The sequence below is a fragment of the Tauraco erythrolophus genome, chromosome 19 (genome assembly GCF_009769465.1).
Source record: "Tauraco erythrolophus isolate bTauEry1 chromosome 19, bTauEry1.pri, whole genome shotgun sequence".
Lineage (NCBI taxonomy): Eukaryota > Metazoa > Chordata > Aves > Musophagiformes > Musophagidae > Tauraco > Tauraco erythrolophus.
In genome coordinates this window covers 5,055,693-5,075,179 of record NC_141483.1, presented here as the reverse complement: position 1 = coordinate 5,075,179, position 19,487 = coordinate 5,055,693, and the positions used below count along the sequence as shown (strand labels likewise).

Genomic DNA, 19,487 nt, shown 5'->3' with positions numbered 1-19,487 from the left:
GGACACTGCTATTGTTAAGACGGTAGAACAAAGGTCAGTTTCTCCAAAACCAAAATACCTGCATTCCCAAGCAGGGGTTGTTTCCTTAGAAAATAATCTATTTAATTTTGAATGACAGGTACCTAAGATTTCTATACAGGTAGTGTTAATGTAATCTTTATCATCTTCCCCAGCAGGGAACAGCACTAAATATTTGAAAGGAACTGAAAACACATCTCATTGTAAGAGAGGCATCATTCTTCTTTACTCCAACACATCAGTTTTCAACAGCAGGGAAATGTAACCACCCTGGCTTTAATCCACCTGTATTACACACCGCTGACTAGCTAAATCGCAGTAACCCCGGTGAAATGCCACAACATTAGGGGTGAGGAATTAAGTACCTTATGTGGGATCTCACACCAAAATCTATCAAGGCCCAGTGTGAATTTTGCTACTGGGCCGCTGCCGAAAGCTGCTTCCCTCGTTGGCAAACGCCCGTGTCTTGTGCTCGCTCCACCACAGGCCGCCGGGAAGCCGCGGCTCTGTCCCAGCACGGCGCAAACGCCCAGCACACGGGTTTGACGCAGCACGGCGGGCATGGCGGCGCCTCTCGCCCACCGCCAGCGCTCCCGCCTCTCAAGGGTTACTTCCCCCCTCGCTCCCTCAGCCGCCGCGGCCGCGCTCGCCGCCCCTCCGCGCCAACGGCCGCCGCGCGCCCGCTCCGCTGTTGCTATGGCTCGGCGGGAGGCGGCAGCCAATCAGGGCGCGGGAGGATAAATTTGTCGCTGTTGCTACCGGCCCGGCGGGCCAATGGGGAGGGAGGAGGGCGGCGGCGGGAGCGGCGCGCGACCGCGCCCCGTGCAGGAGGCGGGGGGGGGGGCGCCGGGAGGGCCGCGGGCGGTCGGCGCCTTCGCTGGGGTTCGCCCGTGGCGGACGGAATCGAACGTGTGAGCGTGTGCGCGACCCGTCCGAACGCGAAACCCCGACAACACGGAAAGGGCCTTCCCAGGGAGATCCACAGACATAAAGGCAGTGGCGGGGCCGCGACGCGCACAGCTGTGCCCAGGGCAGCTGGTGCTCGGGTTTTAATATATAATTAAACACTCCGTGCGCATGGTCACACGCTTACCTTGAAAAACGAACCCTGGAAACAGTCATTCACAACCTTTATTTGCTAACTTTATTACAAAAGGTACTGGAGGCATCTGCTTCGTGTATCAGGGCTGGAGTATCACCCCTGCTGCAATGCAAGTTTAAAAAAATAGCAGTAATACTTCGGGAAAATACCCAAAAGACTGCTCAATGACTCGCAGCGTCAGTTTTAAACCCGCATCAAGGGTCTGCTTTGCTACTTTGTGCCCTAATGCTCTCATACACGGTTCCGCTTTTTAGTCTCCAAGACAAAAAAAAAAAAAAAGGAAACGGGGCTCCTGATCCATGAGCAGGGTGAGATGGAGAGTTAACAGGCGGCCTTGAGGCTAAGTAAGAAACAGCACTGGGCAAAAGGAACAGAGCTGCAGTGGAACGGCCTTCGGCCGCAGACACCATTAGCCCCACACTTACTGCGGTGTGTAGGAAACGGGGTCTGCACAACTCACGCTGCTTCGCTGGGCACTCGCCTGCTGCTGCTGCTGTCCGGCTGCCGCAGAACCCCTGAAGGGCGACACAATTGCCCTGGCAGTTTCAGTCCATCCAGATCCGGGGACTGAAAATGGATCAAGATGGTTGAGCGGCTCACACCTCCTCCATTCATCCTTCTCTCCTGGGCAATCTGAGATACAGGTAGTATTGAACACCAACACCACTGCTATGCTCTCCCCTAGTCCTTCAAGAACATTGACTTCAGCACTGAAAATTCTGCCATGTCCCAGTTTGTGTCATCTGTGGCACTATGGAGTATGGAACACTCCAGAAGTTATACCCAGCAGTATAACAGAAATGCAGGGATGAGAAATACCAGTATTTTATCAGCACTTAGCTGAGACCTTATTTTCCAGGCCTGAGAAGAAGTTACCCAATATCCAACTAGTACATACTGTAACTGAATTTTACTCTTTTTCAGTACAGGAGCTTCATGTACCTTCACGATGTAATGAAGGACTCGGATCTGACCAGTGCTATGAGTAGAAATAACTGCCACAGAACTAGTGGCTTGTTATTTTTAGCATCTACAGTGCAGCTTAAGATTGTTCTAGTAAAAACCTACAATCCACAATGCACCTTTGGTTTCTTCTATCCTCTGCAAAATTCTTAATAAAACTGTAATTAAAACAAACTTTGCAACTATTAGAAAAAGCCTTCATCTTTCTACCTCACTCTCTCTATTCATCTTCATGTCAAATCCCTCAATCTTAAAAAAAAAAAACAAAAATAAAAAACCACAACAACAACAAAACAGGAAGGGAAAGGATGGGGTGTTTCCTGGGGAAGCGCAGGCCACATGGAGTGTCTCAGCAGGTCACATTCGTCCGCCAGCTGAGAATTCAAAGAGCAGCCATGCTGCCCAGAACGTGTCGTTGGATAATGGGTCACCAGTTGGATCCTCCAGGACCTGAAAGACACAGGAAGGAATCAAAGCTTCACCACATATGATTGTTAATGATGCGTTGCTCACGGTGGAAGAGCTCCTTTGGGCAGACACAGTAGCATGAGACTGTGCGGTGGGAGGGAAGGTCCACGGTGAGGGTTGTGTGCATGAATGGACGAAGTCCTTGTTCCCCTTTAAGTTGAGGTAAAGTAATCCACCTGTACAGGACGTGGGTGTAAAAATGACAAGCACCATCCGTGCACAATTCAACTCTTAGTAATTCAGAGAAGAGCAAGGCCAATGCCTTCCCTTAGCCCAAGGCATTGGCTCCTATAAAAGCAAGTAAATGACAGAGGGTAAGGCCAGGATGAAACAATTAAGGGAGCGATCACCTGAAAAAGAGCTCTGTTCAGAGAGGGAAAGAAATACCCCCAAAATAAATTAACTTTTTTGTTGTTTGCTTGCTTGTTTTGTTTTACTCTCATTTTGGCTCTGATGGGATGCAAGACCTATGAAAAGCAAATTGAATGCGATGTGTGGACAAAAAGAAACGTACATCTGCACCCCTGTGGTTCAGACATAGGAACCAAACACCTGCATGCTCCTGCAACAAGCCCAGGGCAAGTTGATTCAGTAAGAAACAGAGTGCCCAGGAAGCCTGTAGAATGCTGCAAAATCATTTACCCATTCAAACTCTTCCTTTTCCTACAGCACACATTAAAATATGCAAAAAAATTCTGAATTCCTGAACTGAGTAATTATTACAAAGATTTGGAGATGTCCCTTTTTGACATCTGCAGGCATCACACGGTATCTTGCTCCCCAGCTCACACTGCACTGAGTGTCCTGTTTCTGTAAGATTGCAAAATCAGTGCAAGAATGCAAACCAGCAAGATGAAAACTCTAGCTACAGAGACTGCATGCTCTGGAAATCTTAGAAAAGGCTCATTCATTATTAATGCCCAAAGCTTTCCTACTCATCCGGCTCGCATTATGGCTGGTAAAAAGGCCACTTTCCACGATACAGATCTTTATATTGATGCTTTCAAAGCCTCAAAAGAGGTTCTGTTACTGCCCTCAGAGCTGCAGCCGCTTCCTATAATGAGGCCAGCAGATATGGTCTCCTGCTTTTCAAAATCTCTTTTAAAAACGTTTTCTCCAGCAGCTTACACTGCAAGAGAAACAGAAATGGATGCTAACTGATTGGCAGGCCAACGCATGTGAAGCCAAAAAATACCTCAAGGTACACTTTAGACAGTGCTCTCTCATGTCCTATTTTTAGGTAACGTTTAATTCACAGATGTGCTCTCATCCCCTTGAAAGCACCAAATTTCTAACTTCTATTCTGCACTGCCTTAAAACCACCATAAGAAGGCACGCAGACTGCATCCACATCGTGGAAGTAACTTCTTTTATTGTTTTCTGTAATAGTGCTGCTCTGTACACTGCTATCAGCCATCTTGTAACAGTGCAAAATCCCTTTTCCTCACCAATAACACAGTCTTGGAAGTGAAATCACATGAAAGTTTTAAAGAGGCCTGAGAGAGCACAGTCAAATTCCGCAGAACCCCCCAATGGGGAGGGCCCTCAAGCAGCCATCTTCCTGTCATCTTCTTCCCACCGTGCTAGGTGAGCCCTCCTTTCCTCAAAATTTAAATGACACTTTGGATCTGCACAGGTTGCTTTGGCCATCATTTCAGTGATACATTTAGTAAAATTAGGGTCTGATAAGCAATCCAAGTGGGGAAAAAAAAAAAACCCACAACAAAAAGACCTCTCCTTCTATCCTTCTAGCATTTGCTGGATGTTACCCAGGAAATGCCTAGCTTGCTCTGAACTGGATTCCAAAAGGTATGCTTAGATCAAATGTATTTCTTACTAAATATGATGTGAGATTTCACATCTCCTGTGTGAGAGCTACAGCTGGATAGTGCGTACAGGGCTAAGCTTCTTTCTCTGAACATTAGGTGTGTTCTCTTACCTGGCTTTGTCCCAAGGCTTGGCTTTCTTCCATGCAGGGTGCAGAAACAGGTGGGCGCTCAGGCTTGCCAAACACAGTCTGACAAGAACTGGAAGAAAATATAATATATAAATGCATTTGTATTTATGCTCTACTCACCACTTACTGTAATGTTTTGCAGCAGGACAAGAGGGGCTGCTGGCAAGACTATTCATTCAACAAAGGTCTGTTAAGTTGTCTACAAACCTGCCCCATTTCTCCAAATCGTGATGGCCTGAAGTTACAGATTGTGCACTGGGAGAACTAGCCTGACCAGGGGCAGTATGGAGGAATGACATCTCATTGCAACTTTCCTTATGCCCCCAGAACACTCTCTGTAAACAAGGAGATGTCTACCAAAATGTCTCTTTTCTGGAATATATTTTAAAAACATACATCTTGAGAGTCAAAACACATAAACATGTGGCTTTAGACATAGTCACAACATTGGCTACGACACTACTATAGCTTTTCAAGGCCACCTGCTGAGAGTCTGGGGACGTGGCTTCCCCAACCACACCTCCCTTGGGGGCTCTGCCAACCTCTCCAAAGAGGTCACAGTCTGCAGGCACTAGGTCAAGTAGGAGACACTGGGTACTTGAGAATGGGATGCTCTCTCCCTTCATCACCAACTCAAAAGTATCAATACTCCAGCAACACTGCCCATACCATTCCCAGGAACTGTCCGGGGCACAAATGGCAATACAGGCCCAGACCAAAGGTGCCAACTAAAAAAGCACAGGAAAAAGTAGAAGAAACAGGGCAAGTGTCAAGTTGCCCTTCCTTGGAACCACCCTCAGGTTCCAGCAATCAGGCTTGGGACTCCTCTGCTGTAGGCTGCATTCAGGCAATTACATTTACTAATGAGAAACACACTCAATCTCCCTGTTCCCCCCCAAATTTGTCTCATCCTTTTTCATAGCCCACTTACGCTGATATGCACAATGCCCTTAGCAACAAATTCTGCGATTTAATTACGCAACATGCCAAAAAGTAGTCTACTTTTATGCATTTTGAACTTGCTGCCTGCCAGTGTCGGGGAGCTGGGTTATCCAGAGGGGAGAGCCTAACAGCAAGAAGATTCCTAGCACTCAGCTGGAATCCCAAAAACACAGGCAGAAGCAGTAAGCTGCAACGAACATCTCAGCACTGATGCTTTCTAAATCAATACGCTGGCTCATAAATGCAGTCTGTCCTGCTCCACAGAGTTCAGTGTGCTTTTCTGTTTGAAAAGTGAGGCACGAGAGAGTTATATTCTGCATGAACTGTAGCTGGGCTCCATTCCACCTGTCTCAACTCAAGGAGTGAAGAGGATACAACTCCACTATCTGTAAAGGTGAGCATCTGTTTGGAGTCCCACGGGGACTTCCAGTTCACTAGCTGGATCAAACCCTCCTGCCAGGCGGCAGGAGCAGATGGAGACAGTCAGCTTCCAGCCTGGCTCCCCCTCACACTCCCACCTCACAGCCCTGTAGATCATAAGATGTTTGGATAGAGCCCAAGTGCGTAGGACCGACTGTAAAAAGACCATGAAAGAAATCAACAGGAATTGTTCTAATAAGCTTTCAGGCCAAGTCCTTTCCAAGTGAGCACCTTTAAAAATGAGACAAGCAGATTAAGGGTCCTTTGGCTCACTTGGAGCTCTACCCCTACGCTTACGCAGCAGGGACCACAGGTGCTGGAAGGGTGGTGAGAGCATAACACTAAGTCCACTCCAGGTGGGTGACCTCGGCTAAATAAAGCAGGAATAACTTCATTGCCCTGTTTGCAGGATAACACCACGCATTTGCCTTACAGTTTAAGCTGTTGACGCCTTCACAAGTCCCCAGATGAGTGATGCTCATGGCAACATTATTGCTAAAGATGACTCTGGTGACACAATACTTCTCTCTAATCCAGTAACTCTGTTAGAGGGCTCTGCCTGATAACAGAGGCGATCCTCATTCATTGCCATTCAAGAACAGTGATCTTACCCAAGACTACCCACACCAGGTCTCCTGGCTCTCTAGAGAGAAACTGCAAAAGGGCCTAGATGCAATTGCAGCCTAAGCATCACTCATTTCTAAAGACATCGCTGTTCCACAGCCTTCATGGTATTTTGGGGAGGTCAAGGTGTTGGGGGGTGCTGGACCAGGCCACTAAACAGGGTTTCTGAATAGAGTTCGAATAACTATGTCCTCACTAGAAGGTGTCAATTAAGCAACAAGTCCTGCCCCTGCCAGGAATACGATAAAGGGTGTGTGGATTCCTGGCACAACTGACATACCCAACAAGGAGACATTCACCATAGATTTCTTCTACTGGTGGAACATATTTTAAAAATAAACATGAGCTCACTCTAGAGTCAGAACATGCAATTTTAAACCCAGCCAAAATACTGCCAGCAAGCCTCGCTGCTGCTCCATGATCTTTAGCCACTGTTCAAACCTGCAGCTCCTGAAACACAGACAGAGGTGGGTTTACAATGCCCAGACCTGGGTTGTCCCCAGCAATTCAGAGCGAGGAGTCTGACACAAAAGTCAACAACTGTAGGCACCAAACTAACTGGGAAACAGGCGTAAAAGGCAGAAATGTTTTTAGCAGGGAACTGGGAGGCAAAAAAACACTGATCTTTATCTCCAGTGAATCACTGCCTTCCCTTGTTGCTCGACAAGCCACAAAGCCTCTCTGTGCCTCTGCTTCCTCATCTATAAAGTGGGAATAAAACTGCTTATACCTACCTCTGACCTATTATTGACAGTGTCATGCTAGCACAAGTGCTGGACAGTGTCAAGCAGAAGAGTTATGAAATGGGGCTACTGCTCCCGCTGTCTCGCAGATCCGTACATTAAAAGAACCTTGTAATGTCTGTTTGGCAGTGTTTATTTTTATGTAACATTATGGAAGTTGTATAACACATGGAAGATGGCACAGATTTTTGTTGGTTTGTGTTCTGTGAATTTGTCTCAAGTTCCAGAGAAAACCTACAGTCCGAAACATTTGTTACAGGTGGAAAACAAAGACAAAACAGTGCCTGTCTGTCTGTCTTCCAGTTTGGAAAGTTTGCTCTATGGAATAATCTCGTCATGAGGTTACGAAGCTACAAAAACTATTTTAGGATCAAGTATGGGCCCTACCGACGCAGTCCACAGAATCAGCTCTCACTGGATCAGTATAGGTTATGATATTCTGCCAAAAAGAAAAACAGGCAAATAGCTTAGAAGCTAAATCTGCCTTAAAGAGAGGGGTTCGTATCTTTTCTGATGAGGCTGGTCCCGAATCTCCTTTGTGCCACCACCATAAAACACATACACACTTATACAGCATTTCCAATGTGCATATCTGCAAAATATGATGGACACAAGGAATCAGGCCCTGGAATGAGATGTATTACTAAGCTCTTTCTGCAGCGCTCTTCGACAGGGGATCAGGATAAGACTAGACCCACAGCATCACTGTTACTCCTGCCTTTAAGAAGTTCTGTGCTTTCCGCTCCCTTTACCTGTGGGGAAGGATAGATTCCAGGGTCCCTAGCTGTCCTTCTCTAAGGATGAAGCTTTCAACCTCTAAATCTGACTGCTGAATGATTCTTCCTGAACTGGCCTCAATACAGCCACCTTGAGGGACTCTGCTCAAGGGAGCTCTGATACCTGCTGAAATAAATGCTCATATTAAAGACAATTACAGATAACAGTACCCCAACCTCTGATCCAGCTATTCCTCCCCTCCTTACTCCACATTCACCAGAGGCTGGGTGAATAGCAGTCATAGCACTTTCTGTTCTGTGGACCTACAGCAAAAGCAGGTGGACATCACTTACATATCCTATTAAGGCTATTCTGAAGAACAGGCAGAAGAAAAGAGATGGTGGGAATGTCAAACAAGACTGGACAGGAAGTAAATAGAGAGGGAGAGTGAAAAAATAGCAGGAAGGAGAAAGGAAAGTGAGGACCGTGCCACAATTAAGTAGTTCTCAGACTCTGCTCTGGCAATCTCTTAAGAATGACAGGCATTTAAAGCTTGCAAACTGGCAAGGTGAGCAGACAACACCTGAATGACTCTTCCAATGGAAGTTAAAAGGAATCCACTTTGCTGGATTCCAGGTGATGTATGGAATCTAAGTACTATCTTATGGAAGGAGTTACAGTTTAAGCAAAAGAGTAAGTAAGAATGTCTGCTTCAACACCTTAAATCAACAGGTTTTCTCACCGAACTTACTATGGGAGCAGAACTCCAGAGCTCAAGATAAGCCCTGCTCCCACTTGTCACGACATTAGAAAGCCACGTAAGCGAGCAAGAGCGCTTACAACAAAGGGAAGAGAAGCTTGAAAACTCTTCAGGTCAACGATCTGGGTGCAGTTTTACTAACCTTCTATACTTGGGGTCCACATGGAGCCACAGACTCCTCTGGTGCTGGAAGGAGCCTGCCACATGGCCAGCTGTTCATCTGGGAAGGTAAAGGACCCGCAAGAGCACAGGACAAAGGTATTCAGCTGGGGGCTGGTGTCAGCGCCGCTTGCTACTTCTCTAGGCTGCAGGACAGCAGAGTTAAAGCAGGTTCCTGGTTCCAGCATAGCCTCAGTGCAAAAAGCTACAGGTTGTTCAGCGTTGTGAGTGGTCAACAAAGCCTTGCTTGTCCTTGCTTCATAGAGCTCACTGCTCTGCATAAAGCTGTAACGATGGAGAAAATAAATCAGCCAGACATATTACTTTACAAAGAAGGGAGATTCTCCAGCTAAACCTTTGAATCCTGCCCTTGACAGCTGGGAGATTAAGTGCTTGATGCCAGGCATGGGAAATTCCCATCTGTGGAGTTATGACTCCTAAGTGATGTCCCCTGGGAACTGACATGAAAGTCAGTTCGTGAACAAGTTTAAAGGTTGTTTCATCTCTGAACTGTCACTGTAAAGACTTTCTCATACATCACCTGGATTCCAGCATCTTTAAATATGTTCCTTCCAGAGGCTTATCCAGATCTGCAGCTGACTGCTCCCACCCTGGGTCACAGGGCACGAGGGTTATCTCCATTTGCTCAGAGCTGATGCCTGCACAAGATCCATCTGAAAGGTGCAGGCCAGACAGATGAAGGAACACATAGTTACTCCAAAAAGCAATGAAACAAGTCTAATTTGCCAAATGCAGCAAGACCCTTTTATTCCCCATGACTGAAGTTTGGTCAAGATTCTGTGAAGAGGCATGGAAATACTGGGCTTTACTGGAGTACTGCCCTGATCCCAGAATCTGAGAGCTAAAACCCACTGCCTCCCATGCATTTGCTTTCATTTGGTGCCCCTTCCAGGATGGGTATCTCTTTTCACCTGTGCTTGCACAGGCCTTACTAATGCTTGCTCCTTCCATGGAGTGAGAGCACCTAGCCAAACAGTGAGGCACTCCACTAAGGTAGAGTCCTCCAATGTCCACTTGAACTACCAGCATATAGATGCTCTTCTGGAGAAGGAATATCCTTCACTTCCTGAAGGAATTTAAAATTGTTTTCCAGCTTTCTGGACCACATCCCAAGACCATTAGGAAGAGACAAACCTGTGGTTTGTAGAGTGTAGGATCCTTTATCCTGATGCTCCTTTGTGTGGCAAGTCAAACCTCTCTCAGGATACGAGTTGTTGAGCTTTTCTGTACGAGGGAGGCAGGATTTTTGACGTCGTCGATAATTCGCAAACCAGTTATAGACCTGAGTTGGCTGCAGGTTCACATCCCGAGCCAATCCCTCCTGCAAACCCAGGTGCACGGAGAGATCAAGGGAAAAAGAATAAACCACATCCAAATAATCAGGCTTTTCCCTTCAGTTCCAAAAGCAGCCCAGCAAAAGAGCTTTCAAACCAAGAGACATTTGTTCACTAGGTCTCTGATAAGTCTCCATGGATCCCATTGAGGAGACCGATTTATAAACTCCAAAGAATTGCTGGAAAACACACATTCCACCCTACTCCTCTAGTCAATTTGTTTGCTGAAAGAAACCATCTACTGCTACACCTCACCAAAGCATGCTGTTCCCATGGAATGGCTGGTTCACATCACTAACATGACACTAATAGGATAAACACTAACGCATTTACCATGTTAAATAGTTTTCACAAACAGAGCAGTTTGTATAAACATCTGTATCATGTTCACAGAAAAATTTCTGCTGAATTAAACGGTTAAATAATGAGGTCATGTAAGTGAAGAACATATTGGGAAATTAGTGCATAGGTGATCATCGTATCCTGACCTTTTAGGGCTTAATTATGCAACTTCCTTATGCTCCCAATTCAGATTGTGGGGGTTTTTTTAATGAAAATTTGGAAGTTATTAATGCTTTGCAAAAAGGGTAAGAAATAAACCATTTTCACATCGCAGAACTATTCAGCAGGTCCATCCTGCCTTGTACAAGAAGGGTATTGGAAAAATCAAGCACCCCAGAGGCAGACTTTAAGGTCTGAAGCCTTCACCTTGCAAGGTGGTAATCAACAAGGATTACTGAATTAATTCACATGTCACTTTCTTTATAAATTTGTCCTGGTCCAAATAAGGTAGATACATGCATACATCAACACAGGCTATCATGTTTTCAAATCCTGTGAATTTAAAGTGGTAAGTCAGTAAAAAATATATTCTGGGAAGCAAAGTGCAACTTTATACAGGCTAGAACTCAGTCTAAGTCAGAACTATTTATCACTGTAATACAGCTCTTCGGAGTGATAGTTGTTTTGCTGCCTATGCTCAATTACTACAAAATTAGGACTGTTAAAAGCCCAGTGAGCAACTTATTTCCCCACATCTTTTTGTCCAAAGCACGCAAAATTACTTAGCACAACTTGATTTTTTTAAGGAAACCTTTAGGGAAAGATAAAATATGGGGAATCCCATCCCCACTGGGGCTTCAGAAAAAAAATTATTTAGAATGAAAAGAGTTATAGACCTCTGATGGAAGAGTTCTGCTTTTCTGTGACAAGGAGACTTGATTGGAAGTAGCATATCCCTACCCGCTGTTTCTTGGTTGGATTTGTTGTCACCTCTGTGGCAAACCTGTGTAGCTGCTGGCGTACTTCATCAGAATAGTTTCGATTCTTCAAACCTTCAGGACAAAGGGAAACAGGTGGAGGATTCCTGTACACAGGAGAAAATAGGATTAAAAAGGATCCAAAAAGAGTCACTCGCATTCATGGGAATTTTCTCACGTTGCCACAAGTGGTCAAAATGCCAAGAAAACCTAGCTCCAAGAAGCAGCCATCTTGAGATGTAAAACTGCATCTCTAGCCCTGCATCTGCCAACTACAGCAGAGAGAAAAATTTTGGTTCCCCACACCACGGTACCTCTTCCTGCAACGGAATTTCTGCAGTGGTGTCAGAAAATCCGTGTGGTGTTTCTCCATAACCCTCCGGTAATGAATCTCATGCCAAAGTTGCACCAGCTCCTCCTTCTCTTCTGCCTTGCAACACTAAAACAAAACAGTGTGTAAGCAAACTCTTTCCAGGTAGCCCGGCCTCCTATAAAGAACACCCTCAACAACTAGAAACTTACTCAGAAATTCCTACTGGTTTGTCAAAGCTAGTAGCATTATCCAGGTATACAACTCGCTGTACCTTCTCTAACGTACACAGGGAGTCGCCTGCCTAATTCCTTCTGTTCCTTGGGGAAAAGGGCTGTTTCCAGATCTAGAGACCAAAAATCTCTCACCTAGAGTGGTGCCATCCAGTTTTCTTCGTATCTTCCCATCCTGGAAAGCCCTCTAAACTTGGCCTCCCCAAGGCTTTTATGTCTTGAGCTCTAAGTATGTGAAAAACTCCCAAGAACCACCACACTAGAGAACAAAATCCTGCTTTCGCAAACTACAACCAACCCTGTAATCGCCCAGTTACCTTCTTCCCCTTGGCTGATTAATAGTAACTGCCTGTAGCAAAGGCTTTTATCCTGTGTTTCAGATCAACCAACGCACACATAGCACCTTCCACTGCCAGACGCCAGCTGGAAATGCTCCACGCGCTGCAGTTTAGGTACCTCTGCACTAACGGCTCTAAGTACTAGTTTTCTAATACTGCTTTTTGTCTCCATGAAGAAACGAAGAACACATCCCTACCTCCAGGAGTCTGCAGGCTGTGTCATGCTGCCCGTTACGGATATGAACAAACACGCAAGCTCGGACAACATGGATGTTAGTGAGAAAATACATCTTGTGTTTGCATCCCATCATGGCCCCAACCAGCTTCTCCAGAATAGGAAAGGAGCTCTGGAGGTCGCGGCAAAGCTGTCCTGCTAAATCCAGCAGCTTGGCGGGTGGGGGATCCTTGGTTTTATTCCTGTTTAGCATGGCCATGAACCGCTTCATCCTTACGTCCTGTTGGAAGCCTTTTCTATGCAACGCACAAAGTTGTAGTTAGATAAAATCTATTATCTCTTATTTTTAGCTTCTATGGTATGCTTGCTTGCCTTTTTTTTTTCTTTAGGAAAAAAAAGAAAAGGCATTTACTGTGCTGTTAAAAGCAGCCTGAGGACCTCAAAACACGTAAAATAAAACTAGGCCTAAAGCAGTCCTGAAAGGCTAAAGCCACACCAGGTTTGCAGCTGAGAAAACAGAGCTCAGAAAGCTGCATTAAACTTGCCCCAAAACTCGAAGGCTGAAGGAGGAGGCCACAGCAGGAGGGCTGCTGTGGGGAACCACACTCTGGGCTGGTCCTCACCATCCCCATTCCTTCTGTCTGCGTGGCTGGGGGCACCGAGGGGTGCAGGCAGCTCTGCGGTACCCCCCGCAAGCACACGTGCCTTCAGACCCTCCGCTCCAACCCCCCCCACCCCCCCATTCAAATCACGATGTGAAGCTTTACATCTACAGTTTACAAGTTAAAACCACCAGAACGTTAAGTCCAGAGACACTCCGGTGAAAAAAGCGGTGGGACGGGCCAGGGGCAGACGGCGGTTACAGCAAAGTGTAACTCGCATGACGGCCGGGGCTGGTTTGCGCCCCTTTTCCGGGGTAACGGAGGCCCAGGGGATGCCTCCGTGCCCGGCGGGGCCCCTCTACCCCCTTGGCCAGGACAAAGGGGGAAAAAGCTGTTAAATACCCGCGAGGTTGAGGAGCGGGAGCGCCCCGGCGGCCCCGTCCGCTCCCGAGGCAGCGGGAGCTCAGCCCGGGCTGCCCCCGCGGCTCCCCGGCCCCTTCCTTCCTCCCGCGGCCAAGCGCCGGGCCCCGGTACCCGTCCGCGCAGGGCAGCGCAAGGCCGCGCAGGGCTGCGCGCTCCGCGGGACCCTGCGCGCACGGCGAGCGCTGCGCGGAGCCGTCTCTGCCCCGCACGGCCGCAAGCCCCGTCCCGCAGCCGGCCGAGACCTCACCCTGTGCACAGCCCCGTGCGGAGGGCAGAAAGAGCTCCGCAGCGGTGCGCAGGTGCGGAGCCGCTGCCGCCGCCCGGCGCTGCAGAGCTGCCCCTGCGCTCCGCCCCCGCCCCCCTTAAATCGCTTTGACCAAGCGGCCGCTGCGCGCACAGCTACCTCCGCAGCAGCACTGTGCGGAACAGGGAGCAGCAAGTTGCTTTCGTAGTCGAAGAGTGGGGTTTTTTTTTTTAAGGTGTTAACGGGCATCAGGCGCGCACTGGTAATTCTGACACACTTCGCTGAACTGAAGGCAGAGGCACGCAGCTCAAACCCAGCTTTTCCAGGAGGGTACTAGTGACAGATGAGTCATCCAGACTCAGTTCAGGGGATAAAACTGAGGCAGCTATGAATTTCCTTGAATCAGGCCTGAACACCACTGGGAATGTGCCAGCCCTCTGCCAGCTTCAGCTCAGCGAGGGCAGGTAACGCCAGTAACGACGTGGCAGCAGGAGCCAACAGCCCCCCACGCACAGCGCCGCCAGGTGCAGGCCCTGAGCCCACCCTGGGCCCCCACCTGAACGACCACCTCATGCTAAGTCCATGCGCCACACACGAGCTTCCTCTGCAAAGACAAAGACGACATACTTGAGCGACGGCATCTCTGCTTTGCTGCATGCAGGCACATCCTAAAAATCTGCTCATCATCATCCTTCTTCCTCCAATCAGCAGCATCTTGTGCTCAGTTGCCCTTGATTTCTCCTTAGGCTTGGACACTGGCCTTGCAGGGCAGTAACTGGCTTCTTGCTCCTGCTGCATGACACTGTTCTAGATCCAGAGTCGGAGATGAAGTCCTGGATGCTTAAAGGACAAAGCCCTACCGCTGAACTTTGAACATTCCATTAGCATACTGGATATAAGCAGCAGTGGTTCCTTTTGGCAATTACTCCCTGATTCTGTACTGATGTCTGGCGTTACAACAAAACATCAGGTCACTTGATTTTCTGCATTTTTACTTATTTACAGGTACGAAATTTAACAAGTGTCTCATGTTTTATGTTACATATTCACAAAACCAGGCACACCTCAAAAGGGAAAGCGGCAGGCTGCTGTCGGGCACGCCAGAGGCAAATGGCACCAATCACTTCCAGTGACAGCGAGCTGCTGCCATCACACTCTGAGCTGAATCTAGCTGCCCTTGAAAACCATTTGCACTCTCCCTCCTTTAGCTCTGCTCTAAGTGAAGTTTTGGCAATCGAGGACTGCAGCTACTTGAAACCAAGCTGAGGTCAGGTGATAGATACTGGCAAGCCAAGAGCTCAGATTCTTTTTCCAAGGGATTAATCAAATTCTGTTGAATATCAACAGCCATATTGATCAGGTCCTCTTGGAGCCTCAAGATGAACCCAACAAAGAGGCTCTTTTCCAGCCATCCTTCCCCTCTACTTCCTTGCCACAAGGTAAAGCATCTAGCTGTCTCCCTCAGAGATACAGCCCTGTTTCATGGAGCACTAGCATGCATCTTATCTAGACAATCAGTCCAGAATGAAAAAAGCCGGCTATCTTTGTTCCAGCAAAAGTCTGTAAAGTCTTTCAGCAGCCGATCAGCAAACTTCTCATCCCCAGTGGCACTGGACCGCCAGGTTTTCGTCAGCATGGTGTTGTAGGCCCAGTTGTAGCCTATGCGCTCTTCACAAAACATGTTCTGGTTGGTGGAGCTAGTGGAGTTGCGTCGGCGTCGCTGCTGCCCGCAAGAAAATTTCCGCTTGGAATACGGTAGCTGCAAAAACACTGTCCCTGGAGGAAACAGACAGGACTTCACTCTTAGGCAGACCTAAGTCCCTACAACTGGTAGCTGACCCATTAAATTCTGAAAAGGAAACTGGACTAAGTTTCATTTAATTGCCTTTTAGCAAGATAAAATGGGACACACTTTTCCTCCTTGGCTTTTACAAGCTACTTTCTGCAAATAACAAGACTGGGAGAAAGCACACTTAGTCTCACCCTTCTCTTGGAAGAGGGGAGTGAAGCGAAGATGTAGGCTCTGGCTCCATCTTTCTAACTTTACATCAATTTCCGTTCTCTTGTGCAGTTTTCCAAAAGCTCCCTTCCTGTCATTGTCTTCATGTCTCAGCAACCCCTCTGAACATACCACGTTATTTTACTGCAATATGCCACGCATGGAGCTTAGTTAGAAGTGCTGATAGATCACCAACATTTATGAAGATGTAACGAGATAATAATGAGAGCAAGTGGATCCTAAATGCTTTACCTATCTCCCACACAGGTATGAGTAAAGATGCATCTACAACTGACCTTAAGCATGAGAACAGAGCACAGACTTTTCCCAACACCTTTCCCTCCTAGCTTCTAGATACAGTTATTTACACTGCACTTTTAATAAGCTCTGCCTTATGGTTTTTTTTGTTGTTGTTGTTCATCTTCTGGAAAGAAAAGTTTCAGAGCCACTATAAAGCAAGATTTCAAACCAATACCATTGATTAGCACAGCAGCACTTTGTGCTTCTCCTACTGCCTCTCCAGTTTTCTGGTTTGTGTTGGCTGATGCAGCCACTTGTCATCTGACTAGGGACATAATGAGGACGAACATCACTGACACAAAACAAACTGCATGTAAAATGGTTCCTTTGTTTGTAATAGCCTCCTCCTTGCCACAATGCCTGCCAAATATTGCTCACCTGTGACATGGATATACTGGGGCTTGTTCTCAGCTGGGAAGTTGAATGCAGAGGCCGAGTATTTATCTTGCACAAATCCAAATCTGGAGAAACAAACATCAGGGAAATACAAAAAATAAAAATAAAAAATAAAAAGAAAAGATAAACAAAGCAACTCCAGCTAGGATTCCTTCAGCCCAAGGCAGGGGCACCAGAGAAAACTTTCCACTATCACAAAGGCTCCCTTACAGTCTGAAGACAAAGGGAAAAGGGATGAAGAGAGCTGAGCTTCTACAAATATTCTCCACCCCTGCCAGGCACAGTGTGAAAGCTTCTAACTCCACACTGGTCTCTGTCCTAACTCATGCCAGAAACAAGAGCACCAGTAGCTGAGTTTGGGAGGGCACTGAGCAGTCTCTGACAAAATAGGGCAGCTGCACATGAATGAGGGAAGTGCAATAGTCAAGACAGACATTCCTTAGGTATCTTTCAAGCTGTAACATTTTTTTCCATGCTGGGCAATATTCCATGAAGAACTTCAAGCAGCTCACCTGACAGTTCTTTGCTGTTTGGAGAATATCTGTTCCTCTCCTGCGATCTAAGCTAATGAGAGCTTATTTCCAAGCTAACGCCTGTTACAAAAGGCAGTCTCTCTATTACAAGAAAGACCTTGGCAGCAACACTGTGAAACAAACTGGCAGCTCAAGCACACAAAGGGGTAGGGCTAGATAGTATTCAAAGTCTCCCGTAACTCCTTAAACCAGGCCCAATGTCCAGTTCACATCCCAGTATCCTGCCTATTGCCAATCACTGGTTGTCCTACCCTTCAAGACTATGTTAAATACATATGAAGGAAATAACTGCCCCTTCTCAGAAAGAAATCCATTTACAGTCCATCTGCTTCTAACTTAGACTAACAGGGCACCTTCCAAAGGCAATGCTCTCCCTAGGAGGAAAGCATGGTTTGCTCATGAGTGACAGGCTGAAAAACGACCAGCCCCTTGCACCCACAAACAACGTCCAGGCATTCCAGTTATATTTTAGTCTAACAATCTGCAAGCAGATGAGGCAGATGGCACAGAATCCACACGGCTCGGAAGTGACTGTTCAGCATAAGTCTTCATCCTGCATGACCCAGGGAGATATGAACCTTTCAGCCATTCTGCTCTGTACATACCTGTATGCTATTGCTTCCTGGAGGAGATGCATACGGTCCCAGTATGTTTCTGGTTCAAAGCCTGAAACAAACAAAAAGGTAACAATTACCTAGTAAAGCCACTTTATTTCCTCCCTTTTCAAGACTTCAGTTTTCTTCAGAAGACCTCTGTGCACTTTGTTTTTTCTAGTAATTTCTTTTAGTTACACTTTTTTCTGTCAGCTGTCCCCTGAACGCCATCTTATTAGAGACATGTCTATGCACTCCAGCAGCAGATTCATCCCTGGATTTAGCATTTGTGTCTCTCAAGATGAAGGAGAATGTAATGGGATGTGTAGGAGGGGTCAAGGAAGGAGAGTGGGCTGCTGTGTACGACCACAGAGCACTCTGAAAATACTCGGTTCAAAGTCAGTGGGGCTATGGTGACCTCACAGCACGTGGATTTATCACTGGTGGTTTTACATTTACACCTGGACATGGGGTCAACTGTTAATGAAAATAAAACTATCACGTTTACTATTCTAAAAATGAACCTTTCGCTAATCATCCCTTCTCAGGATGCAATTTTGCCCCTCTGTGCAGGGGAGAGAATTCTCTGATCTTTGAGCGTCCACCTGAGACTTACCGCAGCAGCGTCACTCAAAAGGGCGAGGTCACGTTGCAGAAAAGGAGATTGCAGCTTCTAGCTCTTAATCTCATGTGCAAACACTCTTACCGTGAATGTAACCATGGCAACAAAAAAAGAGGATGGCAGTTGTGAAAGCCTAATCTCACCGAGGGGAGAATAAACAAATGCAGGATACAAATGCAGAGCCGCTGTGGGCAGGTTCTACCAGCAAAACAGACTCTTACAGTATAACATCATGTCAAGCTGAGTAACTACTTGATACAGGCTCTACAAGGGTATGCAACATTATGGCAACAAAGATCACGGGTGAAACAACCTTTCCAGTGCCGTCCTACTTCTTGCTGCCACCTTCATGCACTGTTGCACGCTGATTAGCTGCCCGCACAGCTTCCTCCCAGCACCACCTTCCCGAGGGCGGCTGCTGAAATGTAAACACAGGCCCTTCAACCAGCTAATGTATGTCTGAGAAACACCACCTTCCATGTCAGGTACATGCCAGAAGGGACCTGCTTGCAGAAAAGCATACCAAGGGCTAAAGCAAAGAACGTTCCTTACCATCAAATAAATGCTCACTACCCTCCTTCAGCAAGCAGCTAACGTTGAGTGGGATGAACAACTGAGCTCGAAGTGGGTCTCCGTATAAGTAACTGGGCAACGCAAACGGGCCCTCCAAGACTGGAACTAGCAAGAAACCACAGGATGTGGCTTTCCGATGCCAACCCTGAACCTGAGAAAAGATTCAAACCATGAATCACACGACACATGTCAAACTGAAGAAGGGCACTTATGCGCATAGGAGCAATTCATTCCCTGAGGATAGATCAGACGTGCTCAACTCTCCGCAGGCTCAGCTTGCTCTGTATGGCAAGCACACACGCATCCTTGTAAGCAAAGCACCACAAGCACAAGGCTTCCCTTTTTTAAGTGCCGCATCAATCAGAAAGCACTTTAATATAGGACATTTTTCAGGAACTGATTCAGCCTACTTATCATCAGTGGCTAAGCACTGCTGCTTTACTGGAACAGCGCAATAGATTTTTAAATAAAAGCAAAACCAATCACCTAGTGCTATCCGGCTGGCTGGGGTAAAACCTGGTGTTAAGTGATTTGAGTTTTACAGAAGCTACAAAAGGGAAAGCAAAAACTCTGAAAATTACAAAGTGACACAAACCGCTTGCGCATTCAATTAGAAATGTTTTCAGCAAGTTAACCTAAAAAAAGCTAAAAAGCATAGC

The 19,487-nt window shown here is 46.8% G+C and overlaps 2 protein-coding genes across 7 annotated transcripts in view; both read right to left on the bottom strand.

Annotated features, from left to right (window-relative positions):
• Positions 1-1,615: 1,615 nt before the first annotated feature.
• Positions 1,616-14,469, bottom strand: ANHX (anomalous homeobox). 3 transcript variants are annotated; one of them, XM_086623562.1, is made up of 10 exons: positions 14,440-14,469; positions 12,566-12,839; positions 11,802-11,926; positions 11,471-11,594; positions 10,029-10,215; positions 9,415-9,547; positions 8,857-9,158; positions 7,990-8,137; positions 4,491-4,578; positions 2,392-2,533 (listed from the first exon to the last, which is right to left on the bottom strand). In XM_086623562.1, exons 1-10 carry the CDS (start codon positions 14,451-14,453, stop codon positions 2,441-2,443), a joined length of 1,488 nt encoding a protein of 495 aa, XP_086479688.1. In that variant the 5' UTR covers positions 14,454-14,469; the 3' UTR covers positions 2,392-2,440. The 3 variants fall into 3 exon arrangements, with proteins under 3 accessions (XP_086479687.1, XP_086479689.1, XP_086479688.1); XM_086623561.1 differs by lacking the exon at positions 7,990-8,137 and having other exon boundaries at positions 1,616-2,533; XM_086623563.1 differs by lacking the exons at positions 7,990-8,137; positions 14,440-14,469 and adding an exon at positions 13,816-13,837 and having other exon boundaries at positions 1,616-2,533.
• Positions 14,461-19,487, bottom strand: part of DEPDC5 (DEP domain containing 5, GATOR1 subcomplex subunit) — a 46,726-nt gene continuing 41,699 nt past the window's right edge. For 2 of the 4 annotated variants that reach the window (XM_086623558.1, XM_086623559.1), the window contains 4 exons: positions 18,808-18,979; positions 17,646-17,706; positions 16,490-16,572; positions 14,462-15,588 (listed from right to left, as the gene is read on the bottom strand). In XM_086623558.1, the coding sequence (XP_086479684.1) occupies positions 15,293-15,588; positions 16,490-16,572; positions 17,646-17,706; positions 18,808-18,979 (612 nt within the window). In that variant the 3' untranslated portion in view covers positions 14,462-15,292. Of the gene's footprint in view, positions 15,589-16,489; positions 16,573-17,645; positions 17,707-18,807; positions 18,980-19,487 lie in introns of those variants that run through there. The other 2 variants (XM_086623557.1, XM_086623560.1) reach the window with 2 other exon arrangements.

Excerpts from the sequence above, each read along its gene's own strand:
- ANHX (XM_086623562.1), bottom strand. Across the intron at positions 8,138-8,856 it reads GTGGACCCCAAGTATAGAAG|GTATCAGAGCTCCCTTGAGC; the intron begins GTTAGTAAAACT and ends TTATTTCAGCAG. Across the intron at positions 2,534-4,490 it reads AAGCCTTGGGACAAAGCCAG|GTCCTGGAGGATCCAACTGG; the intron begins GTAAGAGAACAC and ends TGTGTCTTTCAG.